Source organism: Tympanuchus pallidicinctus, unplaced genomic scaffold, assembly GCF_026119805.1.
Source record: "Tympanuchus pallidicinctus isolate F22 unplaced genomic scaffold, pur_lepc_1.0 scaffold1, whole genome shotgun sequence".
NCBI lineage: Eukaryota > Metazoa > Chordata > Aves > Galliformes > Phasianidae > Tympanuchus > Tympanuchus pallidicinctus.
The window spans coordinates 81,064,067-81,087,335 of NW_026294618.1; the positions used below are offsets into that span (position 1 = coordinate 81,064,067).

Here is a 23,269-nt window from a genome sequence, read left to right on the forward strand (position 1 = left end):
CTGAGTTTCACTCAACAACATAAAAAGAAATAGTAGCTTCCTTGCAGTAATGTGATCTCCTAATTGCTGACTAATCATGGTAACTTTCAAAGTCTGTTTTGTTGCTCACCCTGAGTTAACTACTTATAGAAGCTGAGGACTAAAAAACCAAGCATTCCTTTCAATGAGTGAATGGGAAAAAAAATGTATTCAAAACAATGTGAAACAATTACCACAAGCATTTATTAAAAACAGTGGACAAAAAAAAAAAGCAAGCCTTCAAAAAATATTCACCACATTGTACACCATTGCCCACCCAGCACCACTGAAACATACCAGCTCATTTCTCTTGCAAAATGTTCTGTTGAAGTATGTTTCATCATCTATAAATGTGCATAGTTTCGAGACTTGATGATAGAACATGAGCATTAAGTGGCACCAAAGTACATTTGCCCAAAGCTTCTAGTCACTCTCAACCCAAGAAAATATGTAGTGAGATGTGCGTTAAGTGGTAAGATGTGCCTGGTGATCATGCATGTGCTCTGTAGTACCTGATATGATCCTAAGTCTTTTCTGTGAGCTTTACAGCATGACAGTAAACTTCTCTGAAGCCAAAGAATCGTATGCCCCAAAGCATCATTTTATTACTACTGAGTATGTCTGGTTTTCTTTAATTTTTCAAGACTGGGTGAAGACAGGGATGGCAGCGTGTGCTATGCGTGGTGGAGCTTGGGGGGGGAAAGTTAAGTGCTTGTGTATGTCAGCTAACTTAGCAGGTTACATACATTCTGCTTTTTCCAGGGGATTTTTTTCTATGCTGATGAGGGGAGATGATGTGCACAGCATTTCCACGTGGTCTCTCATGGTTGCAGGGTCAGCTGGAATTTTTAGTGCCTATCTGGGGAAGGTGCTTGAGTGAGATAATTCACTGCCATCCCCTGTACAATGTCAAGCTGACTTACTATTGATTTACAGACAGTTCAGTGATATTGATGGAATCGGGAGTATAACAGTGAATATAGTGCCACAAATGTTTGTAGTGTTGAGCACCTGTTACTAAGTTACGTAGACTCCCTTTGCTTATCTGAGCATGCTAAGCAGTAGCTGTAGCTGTTCTGTGTGCCTGACCTCAATGACAATGAAAAAAAGAATCTGATTAACCTGCAATGGAAAAAGTGCTCTCTGTGTTAACTACTGTATGAAATTCATAGTGTATAAGTGAATACATCTGTAGTATTTCCTACTGACTCCTCATAGCAGACCTGTGCTTACTTTAAAGGAGCAGGATGTGCGTGACTGTGCTGTGTGCTTTACTGATGCTCACAGTTTAACCTTATTCCATGAGAAGCAATGGCTTGCACAGTTTAAGACAATTTTCCCAGCAGCCTCCTTAACTTAAAGCTGTCTTCAACTCTGTGCGTATTGAGAGGCAGCACCCTGAACCATATGGAGCTTCACATTAGCTATAAGTACTAGAAAACAAGTAAACCAAAGATAAAAATATCATCTTCTGTGCATATAAACTATGTTTAAAAGGGATCCACCAAAATGAAATGCTGACTAATTTCTTTTGGATAGTCAGTTATCAAATCTATTCAGAGCTACATGACAATCCACTTCTGGCAACTTACATGGGACAACTTAAATACTTGCAGACTTCATGAAAGCAAGTTAGAGAAAATGCAGGAAAACACTCTGGCTGAGGCAAGAGTAACAATCCCAGTCCTCCAAGTAAGTGGCTGCTGGTCTTAGTCTTTCACTTGTCAGGACCATGCAGCTTGGTGGTTACTAGAAGCTGCACTGTAAAATTAAAGAAGTGTAGTCTTCTGGGGCTTGATCTGACAGCTCTTACTGAAGTCAGGGAGAGCTGAAACCTACTTCCATGCATGGCATAATTAAACTCTTACTGCAGACATGCATGCAGACAGTGCCTCAATGTATTTGTGTGCCAAGATCAAAATGCTGGAACATGCTTCTGAAATTGTAAAAGTTATGTTTCAGATTAGCCAAATAATTTTTCCAACACCAGAAACCTGATGTTCTACACCATATTTCACAGTGTTCAAGGTAGAGAGAGCTCGGCAGCTGCAATCTCCTTTAGTTTTGAAACTGAGAGGTGGATATTTCCCACTGCAGTATCACTGAAAAGGGACAGGAGCTGCCCCTCTGACCCTGACTGTTCCACAACCACAATCTCTGACGTACGATAAATTCTCAGAGCTGTTTTCTTCTCCCTGTCACCATCTAAACTCATCTGAGGGGATGGGGGCACAGACAGACAGAAGCAGTTCTGAAATCCTAATCCTTGACTTAAGAATAGTTGCCAAATAACAGTACTTTCAACACTCGTTTCATTTCCAGAGCTCACAGTTGCATGGTGTGATGACAGCAGCTGTGAATATTTCACAGCAAGAAGAAAAAGAAACCTTCTGTACTATAACTAGGAATCTTTGCTCAACCTCATGGTGAGGACACTAAAATGAAACTACTGGCTGAGCAGAGAAGTCTGTCCTCTAAAAAAGCCACTGACTCAGCAGCTGGCTAAGTGGCTCCTCTGTTCATTCAGAAATAAGTGACAGGGTAAGGCAAAATGAGAGTATAGTAATATACTGAGGCCTACAAGCTTACTGCTGCTGAGTGAAAGCTGTTCTGTAAGAGGCTGTGTTCTATCAGTGGTTATTTAGAGGGCTGGAGGTGTCTGGATACGATGTAGACTCTAAACTTCTAGAGAAGTCTCCTCTCTGCCCACCTGTCTTACTAAGCAACTTCACCTCCTCAATGACAATGTCATGAGTGACTGCTTTGCACATGTCATACACAGTCAGGGCAGCCAGGCTGGCAGCTGTCAGAGCCTCCATCTCCACACCTGTCTTCCCCCAGCTCTGGCAGGAGCAGCGAATCACCACTGCACATCTGGCCTCATCCAGGCTCAGGGACACCTCAACATGGCTAAGAGGGATGTTGTGACACAAAGGGATCAACTGGCTGGTCAGTTTAGCTCCCTGAATTCCTGCAATCTGTGCTACTGCCAGGACATCCCCTTTCTTCATTTGGTTCTGCCTCACCATCCCAAATGCCTTCTCACCCAGGTGAACAAAAGCAACAGCAACAGCACTTCTTCTGGAATCTGGTTTCCCTCCAACATCCACCATTGTGGCCCGTCCTTCTTCATCTGTGTGAGTCAAGTTATCAGAGGCACGACGGACCTTGATGCAAGATCCCAAATTCCTGTTAGAGAATTCAGATCCTGGACTTGCCTCTTTGGACTGACAGTCCACAGAAACTTGGCCAACAGAAGAAGGCTCAAGGCACTTTGTGTCAGATGTGGAGCTCAAGTCCTTTTGGAAGACACAGAAGCCTCTCAGCTGGGTTTGTAGAATTCCTGTCCTTAGGTACCACTGTTGCTCTGGGTGAAATCTTGGCAGGATAAGCTGTTTTGTAAGTTTATTTCTTATTAATGCTTTTCCCATTTGCTTGGGTAAACTTGCTCTTAAAGTTAGCCAATGGCTAAATGCGTGGCCCCACAGTTTTGAATATGGAGGATTCTGTAGGGCATCTTGGCATAGAGGGAATGACATCAATGCAGGCTCTGAAAAAAGAAGAGAAAATAACATGAGGATGCCTGACTAACCAGAAAGTTAAGCTAAGTCTGCAGTAGCTGAGAACACTGGTGAAACCTTGCTTGGGACCTTCTGTTTTACAAAAAACTTTAGAAACCTGCAAACATCCCCTTTTCTCTTCAAGCTTTGTCTTCCCATTCACCCACTCACCAGCATTTGCTGACTTGTTATTCTGAACACTGCGACTTAAAACACTTATTATAAATCACTGACAAAAGGAAACAACTTGCTTCTAAAAAGTATCAATGCTTACTGAGAAATAGCAGCCAAGAAAGCTTACAAGAATAGCAGGCCTAAAACAGCATCTCAGCACCCATTTGAGACTCCCAGCTCCAGTCTTCTTTGAAAGCTTGGCAGGGTAAGTAAAAAAAATTCTTGCACTTGGATTCTCAGCTCCTCTTTTCGAAACACCTTCTCCTAGCACAAGCAGCTACAGTTTCCCTGCTTTCATCCCCTGCACAGGAGGGTCATGCCAGCACCTGAGGACAGCAAGGACCAGAAGCACCACCTGCAATTGCACTGTCTACAGCATGCAGGGTGGCTCTGTGATGGGAGCCTTCCTTATTACTGCCAGCTCTAACCACATTGCTGACAGCTGAAGTTTAAGCACTGGAAAACTCACACTCCTCTCATAGACATATTTTAAATCTACTAAGAGCTATGTTCCAAGTTGAGCTGGCATAGCTCCCAGCCCTCCTGCCCCTTTCACATTTAATCCCTGGGTTTTGGCATTTGCAGAGGGATAAATGCCAAGTGTCAAGACAGAAGGAGTCTTTTTCACATAAAAGAAGAGGTTTGTATTAAGTACAGAGAAAATGGTGTAGAAGTAAGTGGCTAAGTCTTACTTTAATAAAGCCACTGATAACCACTCTGCTCCTAGAGCTCCAGTACTTTATGAGAAATGTGGAGCACCTCGCTGAGTTACCTTTACTGCACAGATGTACAGGTACTGCCTTGACCTGTCCACATTACAACAACAGGATGGATAATGTTCTAGCTGTGTTCCTCAGCTTTTTATTAGTCTTCCTTGTCCCAGCTTCTGCTGTAACTAGAGACTGATGTATTTAGCAGCTTTCTCATCTCACCCTCCAACTGTTGATTGGAAAGTGCCCATTACTGAAGTTTAATCAACCACAGATACGTATGCTTTTTAAAATATAATCCCAATAATACTCTAAATTCAAGCAAAAGCCCTTTCAGATCCACAACTGATGGCTTATCCACCAAAATTACAATTCTTACAACTTTAATGGTAATGTCTTTACCCTTAGAGGAATGGGTTTAAGTGAACACAACTGTTTTGAAAATAATGATACTGTGCTTTAGAAGAGCACGGACATTATACTTAGTAAACTTTTCTTCCCCTTTCTCTTTAGCTCCTGCTGTATAATGTGAATGTGCCTTCAAAAATGCAGAGACTCAAATTATTCTTCTGGTTCCCCTGATTGGCTTTGAAATTAAAGCTGATCTCCTGCAGTGTCTTGTCTTCAAGAGAATCTGGACTGCAAAGGCAGACAAGTGTGAAGGCAGGTAAGCACAATTTTTTGTGGCAGTAGGGAGTAGCAAAGGAAAGTAGTGTTAGTTCAAGTAAAGTGGGAAGTAAAAATATAGCAATAGACAGCAATGCATGCAAATATCTTTGTTTTGCCTTTTTTCAGTCATCTGCATTCATGCATTGCTCATGCAAATACAAAAAATGGATAATGGTTTTCCATAGCACTACACGTTATATAACTGAACCCATGTGACAAACTATTTCTCTTTTTGACCCTACTAATAGTAAAGTATGGTAGAAAGTTAAGTGAGTTAGCTCCCAGCTAGCGTGGTGAGGGGGAAAAGAAAGAAGCTGGGAGACACTTAAAAGCAAGAAGAACTGTCCACTACTGAAATGAATCTGCGAAGAGAACAACCTGCCAAAAGGAGTGTTTTAGTAAGGGGAATAGCATACAAATCATATTACAGCAAAGACTCAGTTATAGTGCAGAGGAGAAGCCAGGTTTGTCATACTGGGACTAGAGAAACCACTCAGTGTTTTCCAAAGCGTTCATTAAATTAATTCTAGTCATTCAGAATGCAATTCTCCATGTGCAAAGAGTGAGACTGTCTCCACTCATCTCCAGTTATGGACCCTGTACCACTGATGAAGATTCTGACATCAGTTACTATCAAAGGGAGATGGAACAGCTTGGGGAGGACCTGGACAGGATCTCTCTCTCTTTTACTGTATATCAGACAATGTGAGAGTACTTTTCAAAAGGAATTAAGATAGATCTGATCTCTACATACCAAAACATTGCTATGAATGTTAACTTCAGAGTGCAGGTATTTTCAAAATCATTTTGTAAAATGATATAGGTCTCATCCAACTGTAGCAAGTTTAGTATTTTCCAGCATCTTTAAAGAAAAAAAATATTTTTCTCCTGTGACAAGTGAGTGTATAGGCAATAGCTCATCTTTCTCCTTTGACTGGAACACAATGAGACAGTTGCCAAATACAAAAAGAGCAAAAGCAAACTTAGCTAGTTAGTCTTGCATCACTAAAGCCATTCAATTTAAAACTCAACATGGAAAAAGACGGTCTAGCAAGGGAAAAATATTCCCAGTGAAAACAGCGACAGTATTAAGAGACTTCTGAGGAATGTATTTCTCAACAAAGGCAACAGCAGTAAAATCACTAGGGTCTTGCTTCAAAATACAGCTGTTACTGCATCACTTGTAGCAAAGCCTACAAGTTAATGCACATTACCCTTCCTTGCAAGGGAACTTGCTTTAAAAGCTGTGCTTAAGCTGCACAGCATCAGTGGGAGAATGAGAGTTACTGGCCCACTCTCTTCCACCCCGCTACACTTTCCTGCCCCCCAACTGATAAGACACAATAGAACAATGCCCAACAAATGTTGCTCACAATGCTAACTCTCACAACCATTTGGTCTTTTGAAGAAAACAGGTGTAAGGTGACTGTTATGTCAGGGCCTGGACTGATGATTGAGCAGCTGGTGAAGGGGATGGCTGGCCCACAGGGCACAGGTGCAAGCAATTCACCTGTGCTTCCCATATAACCCTGGGTCTACGCCTCAGGCTTGTTTAAGGGCCAGTCTCCAAAGAGAACATCTCTTGGATAAAGGCTGCTTCCTGAGAAGGGATGCTTTATAGCCAGAGACCCTCTTCACCTGTTGGGTGAGTCAACCTTTTCTTTTATATGATTATTGATACTGTTAATGATGCTTTGCCTGGTATTGTAAAGAGCTTATCAGAAGCAGTTTCATTACTTCTAAGGACTAACAAGTATTCCCAAAGACTGCTATGCTACAAAATAAGAAAGTGTTGGCATGGAAGAGGTGCCACACAGAAAGATATGTGAAAAAATCTGTAAGAGAATCCACAGTAATGCCTCATCATTCGTGCAGAGATCTTCAAAATGAAAGGAAAGGCAGTAAACATGTCTTCAATAGACATAAATAAAAACAAAAGCTCTTATCTGCAGGAGTGATGAGACACCAGATTCTGCGGATTCTTCTATTAAGGTTATACCCTGAGACTTTGCAACATTAAAGAAAATATTTCAAAATAATGAAACTGCAAGTTCCAGATTCTAAAGCAAAGAACTAAGGAGCTGAGAAGCCTTGCATGTGTCATGTTGTTGCTTTTATATATTGTAGCCAAAGGAGAATTTCTTAGTTCAGGAACAAAAATAAGTCTTGAATCCTTTATGCTTCTATTGCCATTTAGTAAGCTTCATAAAACTCATCCCTAAACTGCCTTATTAGTTAGTATAGTATTGTTAGGCACAAAGAAAGCAGACTGGCAAGAGGAAGCTAGTGACCCCTTTGGAAAATGTAACGATTCTCAAAATTAGAGAAAATAAAAAGAGTGAGAGGAAGGGCACATAAAACCTCTCCTTCTTTTGAAATTTGGCTTAAAATACAGTTATTCTTAAAACTAAGAAACATCTTTCCCTTCCTAAACCAGAAGTGTACACAGATTCAAAATAAAAGCCCAATCCACTCTGCTCCCAAAAAGACATAAACCAAACAAAATCATGGTATGTTTATTACGTACTGATTTGTCACCCGCCAATCAGGATCATTGGACGGTTTTTCATCTGGGAAATGTTAAACATGCCTAGAAATAAAATAAGGAACACATAAAAATCCTAGCTTTTTAGGTTTTAAGTCATGCATCTGGTTCATATATATTTAGTTTTCTGCTCTTCACAGTGCAACCTGCACGCTAGGAAAACCAAAGCTCAATAAAGATCAAGGGAGCTGGAGAAAGAGGAATCTAGTATAATATTAAAAATAAAATAGCTGCCATAGTTTCCAAGCTGCTATGTATGTATAATGCTGTAGAACCTTTTCCCAGAAAACCTTCTGTAATCTGAATTACAGTCTAACTAGCACAGAATTAAAACAAGTTAGGACAATCTTATTTCTTAAGAATAGCATTTAACTTTATCCGTTTGTAGGAGTAAGCTGTTAACAGCTATTCAATTCAAAGAAGTCTCATCTTCTAAATCCTCAAGGATAGTAAGAGACTAACACAAGTCAGAAGAAGAAATTATCAGGTAAATGTTGTTAATGGCAGAAATGCCTTTACTAGATGGGAAAACACCTCACTTTCTCAAATCAGAAACTCAGAAATGAATAGTCTAAAAATAAAGGAATCAATTTTCCCTCCTACCCTTAGGTTTTCAAGGCACTATTTTGTTTAGGTCAGAGAAATGCACTTTTACAAGAAAGTCTATGGTCAGAATTATAAGCTGCTGCTGAAATTTATTTGATGTGTAACTAAAGAAGGGCAAAGCTAACTGTTAGTAAACAGGTAGAAACCTGCAAGAGAACAAGAGAACCAACATAAAGGCAATTATTCCATGCTCATGAAGACAGTTAATATGTAAAAAGTCAGCATTCTCACGTCCAGTCCGATTACCACAACATGCTGAGGCTCAGATGTGACTTAAATAGAGTTTATGTCAATATAAATTAAAATAAAAAATATATATAAAATATAAAAGATTAATACAACATGCAGATATGACTGTATTATCATGGACCTTGCATCATTACCTTATCCAGAGCGCTAGATTGGCAACATATTTTGGTGTACTCAAAAAAAAGTCTTGTCACTTCTAGAAGCATCTTAATGAAGCAGCTGTACCAATAGCCATCGGCTCAATTCAGCTTTAGTGCTTATTTTACAGGGAACTTTCTGCGAAAACAGGGATCCAGTACAACCCTACTGATTTCTGCTTAGCTTTCCACTTCACTGTTGTAATCATAAACAATGGTATTTGCACCTCTTTGAAGACAAAAGGGACACTGAAAGACTCCTAGACAGTCAGGGTGCCAGATCTTGTGAAGGACTAGGAAATTCTAAATTGGCATTCAAATTTTGGAGGACCTGTAGGACCGGTAAATGAAAAACTTCCTATCAAAAACGCTCTTATCAGATGGGAAACTAATGCAGCTTCATTTAAGAACCTTTTCCTTTTCTTTTTCTGGCAAGTCAATGTTTCCCACTGCAATAGAATAACACTGCCTACCCTACTGACTGCTGTTATTCCCCCAGTACAAAAAACATACCAGCATGCTGTTTCTTTTTTCTGCTCACTGCTGCTCCAATGATTTGAACCAACTCTTCCTCTGAGGCACCCGACCGTAAGTGATCTCTCAAGGACACTTCTGAACTCCCAAACAGGCACACCTAGAGTCAACCCAAGGAAGCAAAAGAAGCAGGAAAGATTAAAATAGGTGATCCTCCTATCACGGACAAGGCTTGGAACAATGATAAGAGGCTTCTGTGAAGTGGAAAGTCAACTGCACAGCTGCTGCCTCAAGACAACACCATCTTATTTCACAGACTCTCCTACAACTCTGTCAGTCTCTGAACATGACAACGTAATGCTGTTGTAATGGTTGCCTTACAAGCCAAGCCATAAGCTAAAGCAGCTCTCCATGGTCAGCTTTAAGGAAAAGCATATCCTAATGATAATTTGCAGCTGAGAGCAACATGAGCTGAGCCCGTAAAACAAACATTTCACCATTAGTAGCAGTTACACTTAGTCATACTATCAAATACGTAACTGAATTCTGATAGGAAGATTTATGCTAGCAAGTAAGCACAGTGCTTTGCTATCATTCTTAACACTATGGTTCTTCCCTTTTGCTAGTCTGATGTAGGGAAGACAAGCCATGGATACATTACAGCTTACTAATGGAAGCCAACAACCATACCACGTCCTTTTTGAATTCTGGTTTTAGATGCTGAGTAATACTGAACACAAGCTCATACTGACCCTTATACAAAACCATTAATCCCTTGGAGGATTCAATTTTTAATTAGAATTGCAGTTACCAAACAATAGCATGGATGTGTCTTCCATAGCTTGCAAAATATGACTGTATTAAAAACACAAGTCATTCTTCTGTACAGAACACTAAACAAGTGGCTATACATCTTTGCTCAGTAATGGGTTGAATTAGAATCAATAGATGATATCTTCTAAGAGGTAGAAGGCAAAAAAGGTAGGGAGAGGAAGGGACAAGGAGCAATATAGCTGGAAATTTAAATGGAAATCATGAATCCCTTAACATTGCTTACCTGTTGTTTAAGATTCTTTTTGCATACTGAGGCAGCCTAGTAATTGCTTTTTGAGCTTACCATGAGAAAACTGAATTTATTTTAAGAAAGTGAGACAAAAACGCTTTTTTCATACATACAATTTATTAACTTTAAGACATAAGTCCTTACATAAAGTCTGGTTGAAATGAGCTTGTAAGTTAAAGAAAAGTGTTGATAGGAATCTGGTACTATAAAATGTGGATAAGCACGGCTACCTTTAGCTGTTCTGCTGAACAACACCAGACTGACTTCCTCAAAAAGGAAAACAGGCTCAAACGAAGCTACTAGAAATAAGTAGTAAGCATTCATTAGATTTACATCTTTTCCTCCTTTAACTGAGCAGATTCCACGTTGGCAAATTTCCTTCAAACTGCAAATGCTATGCAAAGAGCATTTCTTTGACTATCAATTCTCCTATCTTATAGCTTTTTTTAGGGCTTTGTTGTTCTCTGTCATACAGCTAAGCTTCAGTTCTATCGTTATTGCATTTCATCTTTTAACGAGTACTTCTTAGTAACTACAGAGTAAGGCGTTTTGTAGAGGTTTAGGTATTGAAGAAATACAAGGTTGATGGAGATGATTTGCTTTCTCTCTCTTTTATGTATGTGCATAGACAGCCTCAAATGCTTACATAACATTTAAGCCCATTGGGCCTTCAGGCTACCTTGGTCATCTGACTTTAGACAGCAGCACAGCTGTTGTCAATATTAGGTGACAATGTATAAGTGCCAATTTTTAACTGAAAACTTTAATTTTCCCCTAGAAACTGCCAGTTTCAACGTGGCAGGAAATAGTTATTCCTCCCCTTTCTGCAGCTGCTGAGCAAATATGCAAGCTGTTCTTGTTAAGATTTCCAAGGACATCTTTGGTGAAACAGAACAGGATCCTTGTGGAATACAAAAGCCAAGCCCTAACCACTGCTTAGATACTTTTTTCCCCCATCTCAATTCAATGGGAAATCATCTGCTGGTCATATGTTTAAGATGCTCTTATGTCAAAGACTAAAATAAATATTTATATTTATAAGCCCTGAAACTGATGTTTTGCAGCTGAAATTAACTAGGTTAGCAAAACAGAGAAACCAAAAAAGGTGTTACAACATTGCCCTAACAGCCCAAGAAACTTAAACAATACATACAGCAGAAAATCAAGGATAGATAATTTAGAAGTTATCTGATGGTAACTAAGCATCTTTCCATCCTACTTTTCAATCTATCTACTTCTAAGGGAAGAATTTCAATGCCAATTTAGCCTCACGAAAGCAAAGAGAATCATGTTTCCACTACCAACCTTCAGGTTCCCATCTGCTGTTATCCTCAGCCGATTGCAGGATCCACAGAAGTGCTCTGACATGGAGGTGATAAAACTAATTTGTCCCTGGAAATGTGGTACTTTGTAGCTCTACAGAAACGGAGAGGAGAAAAAAAGGAATCAATACTAAAGGTCTCATTTTAAAACCTCCGTGTGCCCAAAGACCAGAAGACACTTCAACAAAAATTTTCTCTGGTTCTAAGGTTACACAAGATAGAAAAGCAAAATTAGCTTTGTCAGAAGTTCCAGCCTCTTTTATTCCATTTGTGGAAATGCACAAATTTGTTATATGTTTGCCACTGTAGTTGACTTGCAGGTGCTGGTAGTATGAATGTTCTTAGTCAGAGAGACATGAGATACTGATTCATGTGGGTCAGAAATTCCCCATGTTACTTTGCACACTAAAGCAAGGCTATTGTTTCCGTGAACAGCTGTTGCACCAAGTTCATTAATGTGCAGTCAGACACACAGATGTAGACTGTGAAAAGTTTCAAAATGTGAGAATATAGGATGCAAGCCTGTCATTCTTTATATCTCACTGATGCATTTAGTAAACATACTGTGTTTTTAAAGGGAAAAATTACAACCAGTGTTTTAAGTAAGTGTCAAACCACATGTGTGCAGCTTGACCAAAATTCCACAGTTACTACACTTAGTACTTCCTTTTTTTTTTTTTTTAAAATATAAATGCTGAACTTACCTGACTGTGGGGATGTGGGGTAAAGGGAGATAATATATACAGTATATATGCTACATAGATATTCTTTGTCTATCCCCACCTTGGCTGTGCTGGAAGCTTCACAGGGCAATTTCTCTAATTCAGGCCATCGTTGTTTAATTGTATCAAGCATTTCTTTGTAGCTTACCATCTTCTTGAAGTTCCATTTATTGCCTAAAATTAACAAAACCAGCACAACTGTAAACTGTGGGTATTATGTTTTTTAGTTAGGAAAGAACAACCTCTACATTTCCAATAGATCTCACTTTTCCCTACAGGCATCTCAGTCCCAATTAATTCTGCTACTAATCTTTCACCAGTGTACCCACAGAAGACAGGCAAGGTGCAAATGAAATAAAATCAGGGACTTTCAAAATTCCCCAGGAGAGCTCACCAAAACTTCTGGAGAAAAGCCCAAAAAGTAAATAACCCCAACCTGATTCACATATATTCATGGCAACCAAATACCAGGCAAAATCTCAGAGAAGGAATGGTTACCATCAAAGGGCATGTATTCTATGAACCGCACATCAAGGGGCAGATCCTTTGTGAAATCCACAAAGTTCAGCAGTTCATCCTCATTCAAACCTCGCATCACCACACAGTTTACCTGCAGGAAAAGCAGACAACTAAAATTAGAAAGCAAAGAATGACTTCCGTACATCTTACACAAGATTTTGTGTCCTAGTCTGTCTGTAATAAAAAGAACAACATATTTTGAAAGAAAAGATAATTTGGCAAGACTGAAATGGCACAGCCAATCATTTCTGTCAAACTTTGGGGTCAAACAGGTTATAGTAAATGGAGTTAGGGCATGCTAGTGACCGTTCGCTATAGCAGTTCCCCTAGAATTCTGGTTTGGGTCCAGAAACTGCAGCATAGGAAGTTCTGTACAAATGTGCAAAAGAACTTCTTTACAGTGAGGTGACGGAGCACTGGAACAGGCTGCCCAGGGAAGTCGTGGAGTCTCCTTCTCTGGAGATGTTCAAGACCTGCCTGGACACCTACTTGTGTGAACCTGGTATAGGAAACCTGCTTTGGCAGGGGAGTTGGACTCGATGATCTCTGGAGGTCCCTTCCAACCCCTACAATTCTGTGATTCTCTCTGACATTTACATAAATGATCTCACTGCAGGATTTGAAGGTATACTAAGTTTGCAAATTATTCTAAATTGAGAAGAGCTGTTGATGCAGGACAATGTTCTCAGACAGAGGGTCTGAATTTTGGCTGGTGTTTTTCAGAGCTTTATAGCCTAAACCATTTACACTTATTTGATCTTCCAGAACACTGGTGAAAAAAAGGAACAACTGCTACAGAACTGTAAACTGTAAGCTGAGTTAGGGTGAAGTTTCATATTACAGCTAAGTTGATTTACCTGCACCTCCAAAGGAAAACTCCCTTTGCCTGTCTCTAACACTGGTCCTCATCACAGTCTGCTATGAGCAGATGAAGGAGATAAACCAGAAAAAAAAATGTCTTTCTGCAGGGCTGTTTTCTGCCTGTTAACTCCCTCAGCCAAGTTCATAGCTGGGTCAGACAAGTGCCAACTCAATACAGGGGGCAGGAGGAGACAAGTACAGAGCAGGACCACCCAGCAGTCTGCTGCTAGGCTATCAATATGCTTTGTGGCAGTGTGAACTATACTCTGAGCTGCATGAGGAGATATGAATTCCCCCGAATAACTTTTGATGTGACTTGCCAAAAATTATTTGAGGTTAGGACAAGAAGGGGGGAAATAAATTCCCTAGCAGGTGAGCCGCAACTTTTATCACAAGTTATGGTAAAAAAACAAAAAACAACAATGGTTAAAAGAGTAGATTCACACTTCCTTTACCTTAACAGGATGGTAACCAAGTTCAGTGGCTTTGTGGATTCCTTCCATTACCTTGTGAAAGCCTAAGATATAGAAAAGAAATTTTTATTCTTCCTGCTTACACAGGAACAGAACGTGGAAGGAGATACAGGAAAAAGATGACCATAAAAAAAAAAAAAAGCATACAAAACAATCCAACTCAGAAGATGTGGCTTAAGTAAGAGATGCAAGTAACGAGATTTCAGTTCTCTCTCTCTTCCCTAAGGCTGCCAGCATTTGTTGCTGTTGTCAAATTAGTGAGATACATTTATATTTTTTTTTTAATGGTATTTGGGTAATCAAAAGTATTCAGATGCTTTTCTGCATCTTTGGACATTAATACAACATTAATGTATGACTCTCCAGTTCTCCGTACTTCAACTTTGCTTTGCATTATGTTCGTCTTAAAGGGAGTGACACACATTTGTGAATTGCCTCCAGATGGAATGAAGAAAGAATACCAAATTAATGTTTATTTGATAATAATAGCACATGTGTCTTTGCTAAAACAGCAGACTCTCACTGGTCTAAATCTGGTCTTTACAGTGTTGCTAAGGGTATTTTAAAATGTGCGTGTGGGGAAGAGCAGAGTTAGGAACAAACAAAAACCCTTCATTTCCCCCTTGCTACAGACCTAATTGGCTTCCAAAGCTATTAAAGATCACAAGCAGCAGCATTTTACACGACTATCATTTTATGACTACTTTGAACTCGTGGATTTGGTGACCACAATGTTGGGAGCACGTCAGAGCATTTAGAAAAGCAATAAGTTGTCCTTTGACCCTTAAAAACAAATGAAATATGTCAAAAGCATCAATGACTCCAAGAGATGAACTGCTCAGATTCACCCTCCCCTTTAGTACGGTCTGTACTTGTCATCAGCTCCCAGGCACAGATACAGAGTTAATTCAGGACAAGTACTTTCTCCCTCTAGATGTACCTCTTAAATGTGGAAGAAAAAAATTAGGTATGCAATTTTATAATTCCAAAGGCCTTTAAGAAAGCCTGTTAATCAACTCATTCAAATCACACCTTACGTTAGTTTTAAAGTTAAGACCTTTCATCAAGATATCACTTTTAGATTTCACATATTACTCTTTCCCTTGTCACACCAGCTGGCAGAGAAACAAGGTGATAGTAGCAAGAATGAGACAAAGTTACAGACCACTGGGGACACATTTCTGGTGAGTGGATGTGCACAGCTGCAAATACTGTGTTCACAAGCATGTCTCTTACCTAGTCTAAGATAGACTAAACGCTTTTGCACTCAAAATGCAGATGACAAGACACTGTATGAGGCTGAGCAACTCCTCCCTAAGCTGTAGTCTTCAACAGCAAATAATTTACATATGCTAGCAAAAGGGCAAGATCTTCCAGAAGTTTTGTGCTGACAATCCCTGTGCTGCTTTTATTTATATGATATCTTTTTCTAGATAGGTTCGTCAGCCTTCTTTTCCCATCTCTGATCCACTGGAAACTCAGGTTCTCTAGAGAAATGTTTGTAACTTAATTATCTGTCGGCGCTTACCAAAAACAAGTAATAGCTTACTTAATAACATTCTTTCACACTTGACATTGAAGGTGCTCCATATCACAGTAGAAAAGAGAGACGTGAAACTTCTAGTTTACTGTTTCCTGTCTGGTAAGAGTATCAAGGACAAACACAGGAAAGCAGGAGATGCATAACCAATACTGCTCCTGGCCACAAAAAGAATGTGAAGAGTAAGGAGGGAATAGCAACCTAACTCTTGCAAGCAACTGTTTGAAGTTAGAACCTGTAATTCTTCTCCTTCATCACCTACTTGTTTTGCATGCACCCAGAAAGTTTGCAGCCATAGTGGTAGTTTTCCTTCCAATTAAGTTTATGAGCTGAATGTGGCAAGAGAGATAATGATACGTTGCTGTAAGCACAACCCAGAGCCTCAAATGGGATCAAAAAGCTCCACAACAGCTAAGAAAACCTTATGTGCAACTTCAGGAATGCAGAAATCAAAATCAACTAAAAGAGACAGGAAGCAGTCATAACCAAGCAACAGATAAAACAACAATAAAACAATGTATGTAGAGGTATAGGAGAATAACACAGCTTGCAGTGCATCTAAACCAAAGTTCTAACGAGTTCTACCTCTTACCTCCTGTCACTCTAACACATGCTATCAAAAATCTACACACAGACAAAAAAAAATAGAAAAAAAAAGAAACAAGCCTATTTTGATTAACAACTACTATTAGTGGAAACAAGCTCAAAGAGTTTTGGAGCAGGGTAATCGTTCAAACTAAAAACCTACTACATTAAAAATATATCTGTAACTGCTTTGCAGATTTTCAGGTTAACTGTTCTCTGCTTTTCTTCATGGAAAGCTGTTAAGAGTCCATTTGTATGCCATGAGGTACTAACTGAAACTTCCTTTTTAGATCAAAATCCTTGCGTGGTAATGGAACTGCAAAAAGAACAAAACCAAAATATTTCTGTACGCTACAGTAGAGATGAAATGCTATTTTTTCAGGAAATATTGTCGAGAAGCAGAAGTTTTCAAAATTTTTTTGGACATTTCAAAATTTCAAGCCTTCTCCAAACACTGAAAAAAATCCAATATTTTCGTCTTTTAAGAAACCATAACCTAATCCAACTTTAAAGTAGAGTCATAGTGTTTGTAAGTAGGACTTTGTAGAGATTCTTCAACATGTCCAGAACAATCACATATGGGAAGCATGACACCTCCCAGTGTTTCATCCCTGCTGGAACATAGGCTTCAAGCCAATGTTTAATGACTCAATTACAGTAAAATATCTAATTTGCTTTGTACTGAACAAAAAAAGAAGATGCAGGCTGTGAAACAAATTGGACAGCTACGTGCAGCACCAAATATTATTTATTTGTTCATCCCTTGAAATGCGGTAGATAGAGAGGAACAGAAATGTTATGGTTCTCTAATGTGCTTTTACTCATCAGTGGTATCAGTGCATTAAAGACATAACATCAAAATCCTGGAAAAAGTTCCCAGAGGACCTGAAAAATTTATTTCAAGTTTCTTGAGCTCCTGGCTAGCTCCAGTTAGATGAAACCTTTGCCTTCCACAGAATTTACTGGACTGTAGGAGTCTAAGACCAGGAATCCCTCTCACCTTAACAGAGCTACATCTGGTCGCCTCTGGAACTGCCACACGAGACAAGGTAGCACTGTAGTGCAGACTGTTTATTCTCTGCTCATTCCAAACTTGGAAATCTCCTATTAAATTAAAAAAAACACCTCAAAAACAATTTAAAAAGTATTTTTACGTAATTCCAGCCCTTAACAAAAGGAAAAAAAAAACAAAACCAAACAACAACCACAAAAGCAATGCTGTTTTTAACCTGATCTTAATAAGTATATATGATTTGGAGTTTTTATTCTCCTCTTTAAAAAAGAAAGTCACAGAAGTTTCTCTGTTCATCCTCTATGGTACATAGAAGAGCAATTTCTCTCTTTGTGGTTAAAGGCCCTTTTTCATTTTAAAATGGGAAAAAGAGAACGTTTATATAAATAAAAGTTATCCTTCTTCCTTGCTAACTTTTAATTTAACTATAAACAGTGCATTCCTAACAGCTTCCAATCAGATATGAAGAGCTGTGGCCATATAATTCAGGGAGCTTCAGGATGAGGTTTACCCCTTCAGTAGCAAAGGAAGAGCCTGCTTCTAGTGAATGTCACAAATCAGGTAATATTCAAATGCAGAGAGCAGAAGAAAAGAGCACAGTCACCACCTGCTTGTGATTAGATACTCCAGATACTTCTCTGCATGCCAATTATGCCATGACACAACCACATTAATAAAACAGTCAGATTTCTGACAGGAAGAGATATTTGCATTGTGATGTAGACATCTGAAGAAGCACTCCCAGAGAGACTGCAGACAAAACCACCTTTCTACATTTGTCAACAGAATTTCAATTTGATAGAGGAGTGATTTAAACGTAGAAGTTACTTCTCACAGTATCCCAGATTTGTTCACCCCTTACCATGCATTTAGCTTAAGCTGTTGCACCATCTAGTGGCTACCTGGAAATTTTGTCAGAATTAGAAGTTCACAGCCTGCATTTGTAGACCGAATGATATAAAACTCTGTATCAGTTTTAGGTTTAGGGAAGGAAGCCCAAACATTTCTGCTAAACTTTAAGATAGAATACAGGATTCATTTAAACAAGGGTTTTTAACACTGGAAACATCTAAGCATTACTGAAATTGTTTGCAATTACTAGTTCAACTGGAGAGAAGTTACAAAGCTTGTATCTCTCCTCAAATGAAGTCAGGAACAGTCTGTACTTGTACTACTTTTAAAATGCAGTGCCATCGGAAATACCACTAATCAGAAATGAGACACAGCTGGCACATCCCAAATGTAGCTTTCAGAAACTTCTGTTATTTGTCACACGAAGTTTACTTCTTGTGGTATATTAATCCTTTGCTGCCACAGTGAAATGTGTTTCTTTGAAAAATACTAAACAACAGCACAAGATCTGGAGAGTTCTCTTGATTTCCACAACAAACCGGTACTCAAACAGGTACTGGTAACTGTAGACAGAGTCACCACTGACTGTGGTTGGTGAGTTGAGCCTCTTCTACTCTTAGCAAATCCAACTAAAGGTTCTATCTCTTAGCATTGCAGAAAGAAGGAAAGTCACAATCTAAATTGCTAGCGTAGGTTGTTTTCCTTGGAATCAAAAGGACAAAACAACTGAGCATGAAAGACATATCAAACAATTCACATTCCTGCTGGTATTAAAAACTTTGCCTTTGAAGACAAATCTGTACCTTTCCTCCGGACAATGAACTCAAATTTAGCTGGAACCAAAGTATCCAGGCTAATGTTGATGGCATTCAGTCCTGCCTCCTTCAGTCGGGGCAATAGCCTGGCTAAGTTGATCCCATTGGTTGTGACAGCGATGGTTTTCAGCCCTTCTAGCTTGTACAGTTGACCTAGGAAAAGAAAATAAAAGTAAGAACAATTTAAAAGAAGTAATTTAACTGTAAATTAAACAGAAAATCCCTCAAAAAGATTCACAAAACAAAACTCAACAAGGTGGAAGGAAAACACGGACACATCAATCTGTCAGCCTTCTTCTGATCCATTCTAGCATACACCAATTTCAAAAGGTACAAGCAACAGCAATTTGTTGCCTGCAAAACTGCTTAAGAAGAACAATGAAAACACAACTAATTTTGTTCTCTGTAGCTACTCTACTGTTGGAAGAAGGCCTCTGATCTTCTTTACCATCTTTTCCTTAATCTAGCATTGCAAACAGAATTCTGAGTTCTGTAATAGTAAGCAGCAGCAAGATATACCATGGCACCTGAACTAGCAACACTTACCCTGAAGTGCTGCAGAAAAAAAGAACTGTTCTAACCTAGTGGCAGTGTCAAGAAATAGTGACTTTAAGCTGTCAAAATAAATAGATATGAAGCCATCTAGAGAGAAAAAGGTCAACACATCAGGCCATTATAGAGCATCTGAAGCAAGAACATCCAATGAACAAAAGTATTTGCACTTAACAACTGGAAACTTTTGGTTAACAAAAGAAAACCAAGTAAGAAACAGATAATGTAATGAGTTTAAAATTCAAAAAATGCCTGCTTGGAAACTAAACGAGGAAATCCTTGGCATATTCAATTCCTGGAGGGCAGTCCTTCAAACCTCTGGTTATCAATACAAGAACAGATGAGAAAAACAAACAAAACTGCATACACCATCTGTAGAAGCAGAATGAAAGCAAAGCCATAGCATCCACCCTAATTTCTTGGAAAATATTTTAAGAACTCTTATTCTTGGGGCAATTCTAGTTACAGTACAAACATTTTACAGTTCATTCTTTACTGCCTATTTTACCTCTATTTGTTCATGCTGATAAAGGTCTTACTTTGGCTTTATTTCATTTCTCAATTATTCTCAAAATATTCAGCCTAAGCTTGGCCCAGAACTCCTAACAGAGAGGAAAAAACAAGCTGCCATGCAGGTCTCACAGCTAAAAATGTAAAATGCAGAAAGGCATAGAATAAAATATAGAAACAAATTCAGCCACAGCCTAAAATGGAAAAGTTTTGCTGTTGTTGTTTTAATAAAAAGGCAGGAACTCTTTAGGTCGTTAAGTGCAGGCAGGACCTTTTGTCAGTGCATCTTCTCTTCCCTGTGCCAGGACGAGAGACAGGGCGAGGCACTGGAAATACATTAGTATGCAGAACAACTTGGATTGAGCCCAACTCTGAGAAACTGGAGATAGAGACTTCACACTTAAACCAACAAACTAAGAAAGACCAGTTAGTACACTGTGTTATTTGCGAAAGCCAAGAAGTGGAATATTTGCATTTGCTTGCTTTTCTTTTTTTCCCATTAATGATCTCTAAATTTAGAAGGGGAGAGAGTTTTCATAAATTTGGAACTCAATGTGTGTCCACATATTAACCTGTTTACCAACTTTCGGCCACTGCCTTACCATCAATACAACATCAATACAAGAAAAGGTAACTGATAAAACTATGAAGTAGAACAGAATACAGAACAGATGCTATGATTCAATTTTAGCTTCAATAGCATGAAGCTAAAAACTTATTAGTGCAGCTTAAGCCATCAAGTAAACCTTTTCACATTTACTTCTTTTCCGTCAGGATAAAGAGCATCTCCTTAAACAGATGACTTTCTTATATATCCTCTTCTAAGAGTTTCTTCAATTGTATTTCTCCTGCTTGAGACCAGAAAACATATTTTGTCTCCTAATATATGTATTAACAAGTCTAATCTTCACAAGTTTACTCCAGAAATATGTATGCTACTATAAAAAGCCTGCCCTGGAAAATGATGTTCCTATGGTTCCCTTCCAACTCAGGGTATTCTATATTTTCTCAGTGGAGACGTATGCTACCCAGACAATAATAAACAGCTATCATACTTTGTAAGCCCAGTTCTAATTTATGCCTACAGTACCACAAAGGAGATGGATTCTATATTCCATTATCATCTGCTTCAGGAAAGTCTCAAATATATATTTTTGGCAGTCACTAGGACATGATAGAGGTTTCTGCTAGTGTTAGTTGCTGAGTCACAGCTTATGTATGTGCATGCAGTAAAAAGTTTATGTATGAATATTAGGAAAATATGGTTGTAATAATCTATCATTAAAATTAATGAGCTTTACTGGTGTTCCACAGATGATTTATGGTTAAGAGAAATGCTTGCTGAAAGCAAATGTAGCTTAAATCTCAGCCCTATTCAACTCCTGATGTAGTGTAGGCTGTTTCTATAAATATCTACAATGCAATACAGAGCTGGAACTTGAGTTATCCAGCCCAAAGAAACATTAAAAACAAGTCACAGATGAAGAACTGGCTGCAGGATCGAGTCCAGAGAGTGGTAGTCAACGGCTCAACATCGGGATGGAAATCAGTGATGAGTGGTGTCCCCCAGGGGTTGGTGCTGGGGCTGACATTCTTTAATATCTTCACCAATTACAATGTCAGTGGGGTCAAGTGCAGCCTCAAGAAGTTTGCTGATGACCCTAGTTGTGCGGTACAGTCAACACACCAGAGGGATGGGATACCGTCCACAGGGACCTGGACAGGCTTGAGCTGTAGGCCCAGGTGAATTTCATGAGGTTCAATAAATCCAAATGCGAAGTCTTGCACCTGAGTCAAGGCAACCCCTACTACAAATACAAGCTGGAGAATGAAAGGATTGAATGCAGCCCTGCTGAAAAAGACCTGGGGGTAATGGTGGATGGCAAGCTGGACATGAGCCAGCAATGTGCCCTTGCAGAAAGCCAACTGTATCCTGGGCTGCATCAAAAGTGTGGCCAGCAGGTCAAAGGTTGTGATCCTGTGCCTCTACTCTGTGCTGGTGAGGTCTCACCTGGAATAGTTTGTCCAGATGTGGAATACTCAGCACAGGAGAGACCTGTTGGAGTGTGTCCAGAGAAGGGTCACAAAAATGACCCTAGGGATGGAACACCTCTCCTGTGAGTACAGGCTGAGAGAGGTGACCTGATAGCAGCCTTTCAGTATGTAAAGGGGAGCTACAGGAAAGAAGGGGACAGAGTCTTTAGCAGGGTCTGTGGTGACAGAACAAGGGGAAATGCTTTTAGGCATAAAGAGAATAGACTTAGGTTGGATAAAAGGAAACAGTCTTCTACAGTGAGGTGGAGAAGCACTGTAACAGGTTGCCCAGATGTGGCTGTGCCCTAACCTTTCAGGTAAGTTGCCCTGATCTAGTTGCACATGTCTCTGTTCATTGCAGTGGAGTTGGACTAAATGACATTTAAAGGTTCCTTCCAACTCTTAAGGATTCTATGATACTAAGTCAAGAACACAATTTTGAAGTCTCCATTTCTTACAATCTAATGTGTGCTTGTGGGTAAAAACCCTGTGAATCTTAGAAAAGCTGTTTTATCTTACTTACTTTGTTAAGAGTAAATCAACTGGCACCTGAATAGCCATTTTAATGACAATTAATAGCCAGTGATCATGTTACTACAACCTTACCTTGACTAGATTTTATTTTTAAAATCATTCTGGAATTCTAGAGCTGCTGTTACATTAGTTTGAGGAATATTTTCCTATATAATACTAAATAAATGGAGACCACAGTAAACATTTACTAACCAGTTGGTTTTTTTTGCTAGTACAGCAAGTCTTCAGATTTACCAAAATGTTATCATCTAATACTATTTAACTAGCTAGACCACCTCCATACAAAAGCATTGAGCCTGGAATTTGAACACCATCACATACTCCAACATATAATTAACAGGGTAGGGTATTCTGCAGTTTATGGAGTTCAACAAAAAAGAAACCTAGGTCAGAGACACAAAAAGCTGCAAACAGACTTAGATGTCCCAAGCCTCTGTATAACAATCTTATCATCAGTCTTGCTGAAGTCAGAAGGACCTGACAAATGTAATGACACTTTAACAATGGAGAAATATTTCAGAGTGAAGACAGTTATAAAATAAAACAAAATAGCTCCACAAGGGCAAAATGACACTAAACAAGAAATTAATAGTTTTAAACCTGGTAGAAATACGAACATTACATCATGGAAATGTGAATGAATAGCGTCTTAGCACTTAGTAGCACTTAGTGCTACTGCCTTTTTCAACCTCAGACTGTTTCAGAATATTTGAAAAAGTCAAACTCTTGACTT

General features: G+C 39.1%; 1 protein-coding gene across 4 annotated transcripts in view; it reads right to left on the minus strand.

Moving 5' to 3' along the window:
* Positions 1 to 203: 203 nt before the first annotated feature.
* MOCS1 (molybdenum cofactor synthesis 1) overlaps positions 204 to 23,269 on the minus strand; it is a 33,644-nt gene continuing 10,578 nt past the window's right edge. For 2 of the 4 annotated variants that reach the window (XM_052683267.1, XM_052683278.1), the window contains 7 exons: positions 18,895 to 19,059; positions 14,085 to 14,146; positions 12,748 to 12,859; positions 12,311 to 12,423; positions 11,511 to 11,621; positions 9,182 to 9,302; positions 204 to 3,568 (listed from right to left, as the gene is read on the minus strand). In XM_052683267.1, coding sequence (XP_052539227.1) covers positions 2,649 to 3,568; positions 9,182 to 9,302; positions 11,511 to 11,621; positions 12,311 to 12,423; positions 12,748 to 12,859; positions 14,085 to 14,146; positions 18,895 to 19,059 — 1,604 coding nt within the window. In that variant the 3' untranslated portion in view covers positions 204 to 2,648. Of the gene's footprint in view, positions 3,569 to 7,658; positions 7,722 to 9,181; positions 9,303 to 11,510; positions 11,622 to 12,310; positions 12,424 to 12,747; positions 12,860 to 14,084; positions 14,147 to 18,894; positions 19,060 to 23,269 lie in introns of all 4 variants that reach the window. The other 2 variants (XM_052683300.1, XM_052683289.1) reach the window with 2 other exon arrangements.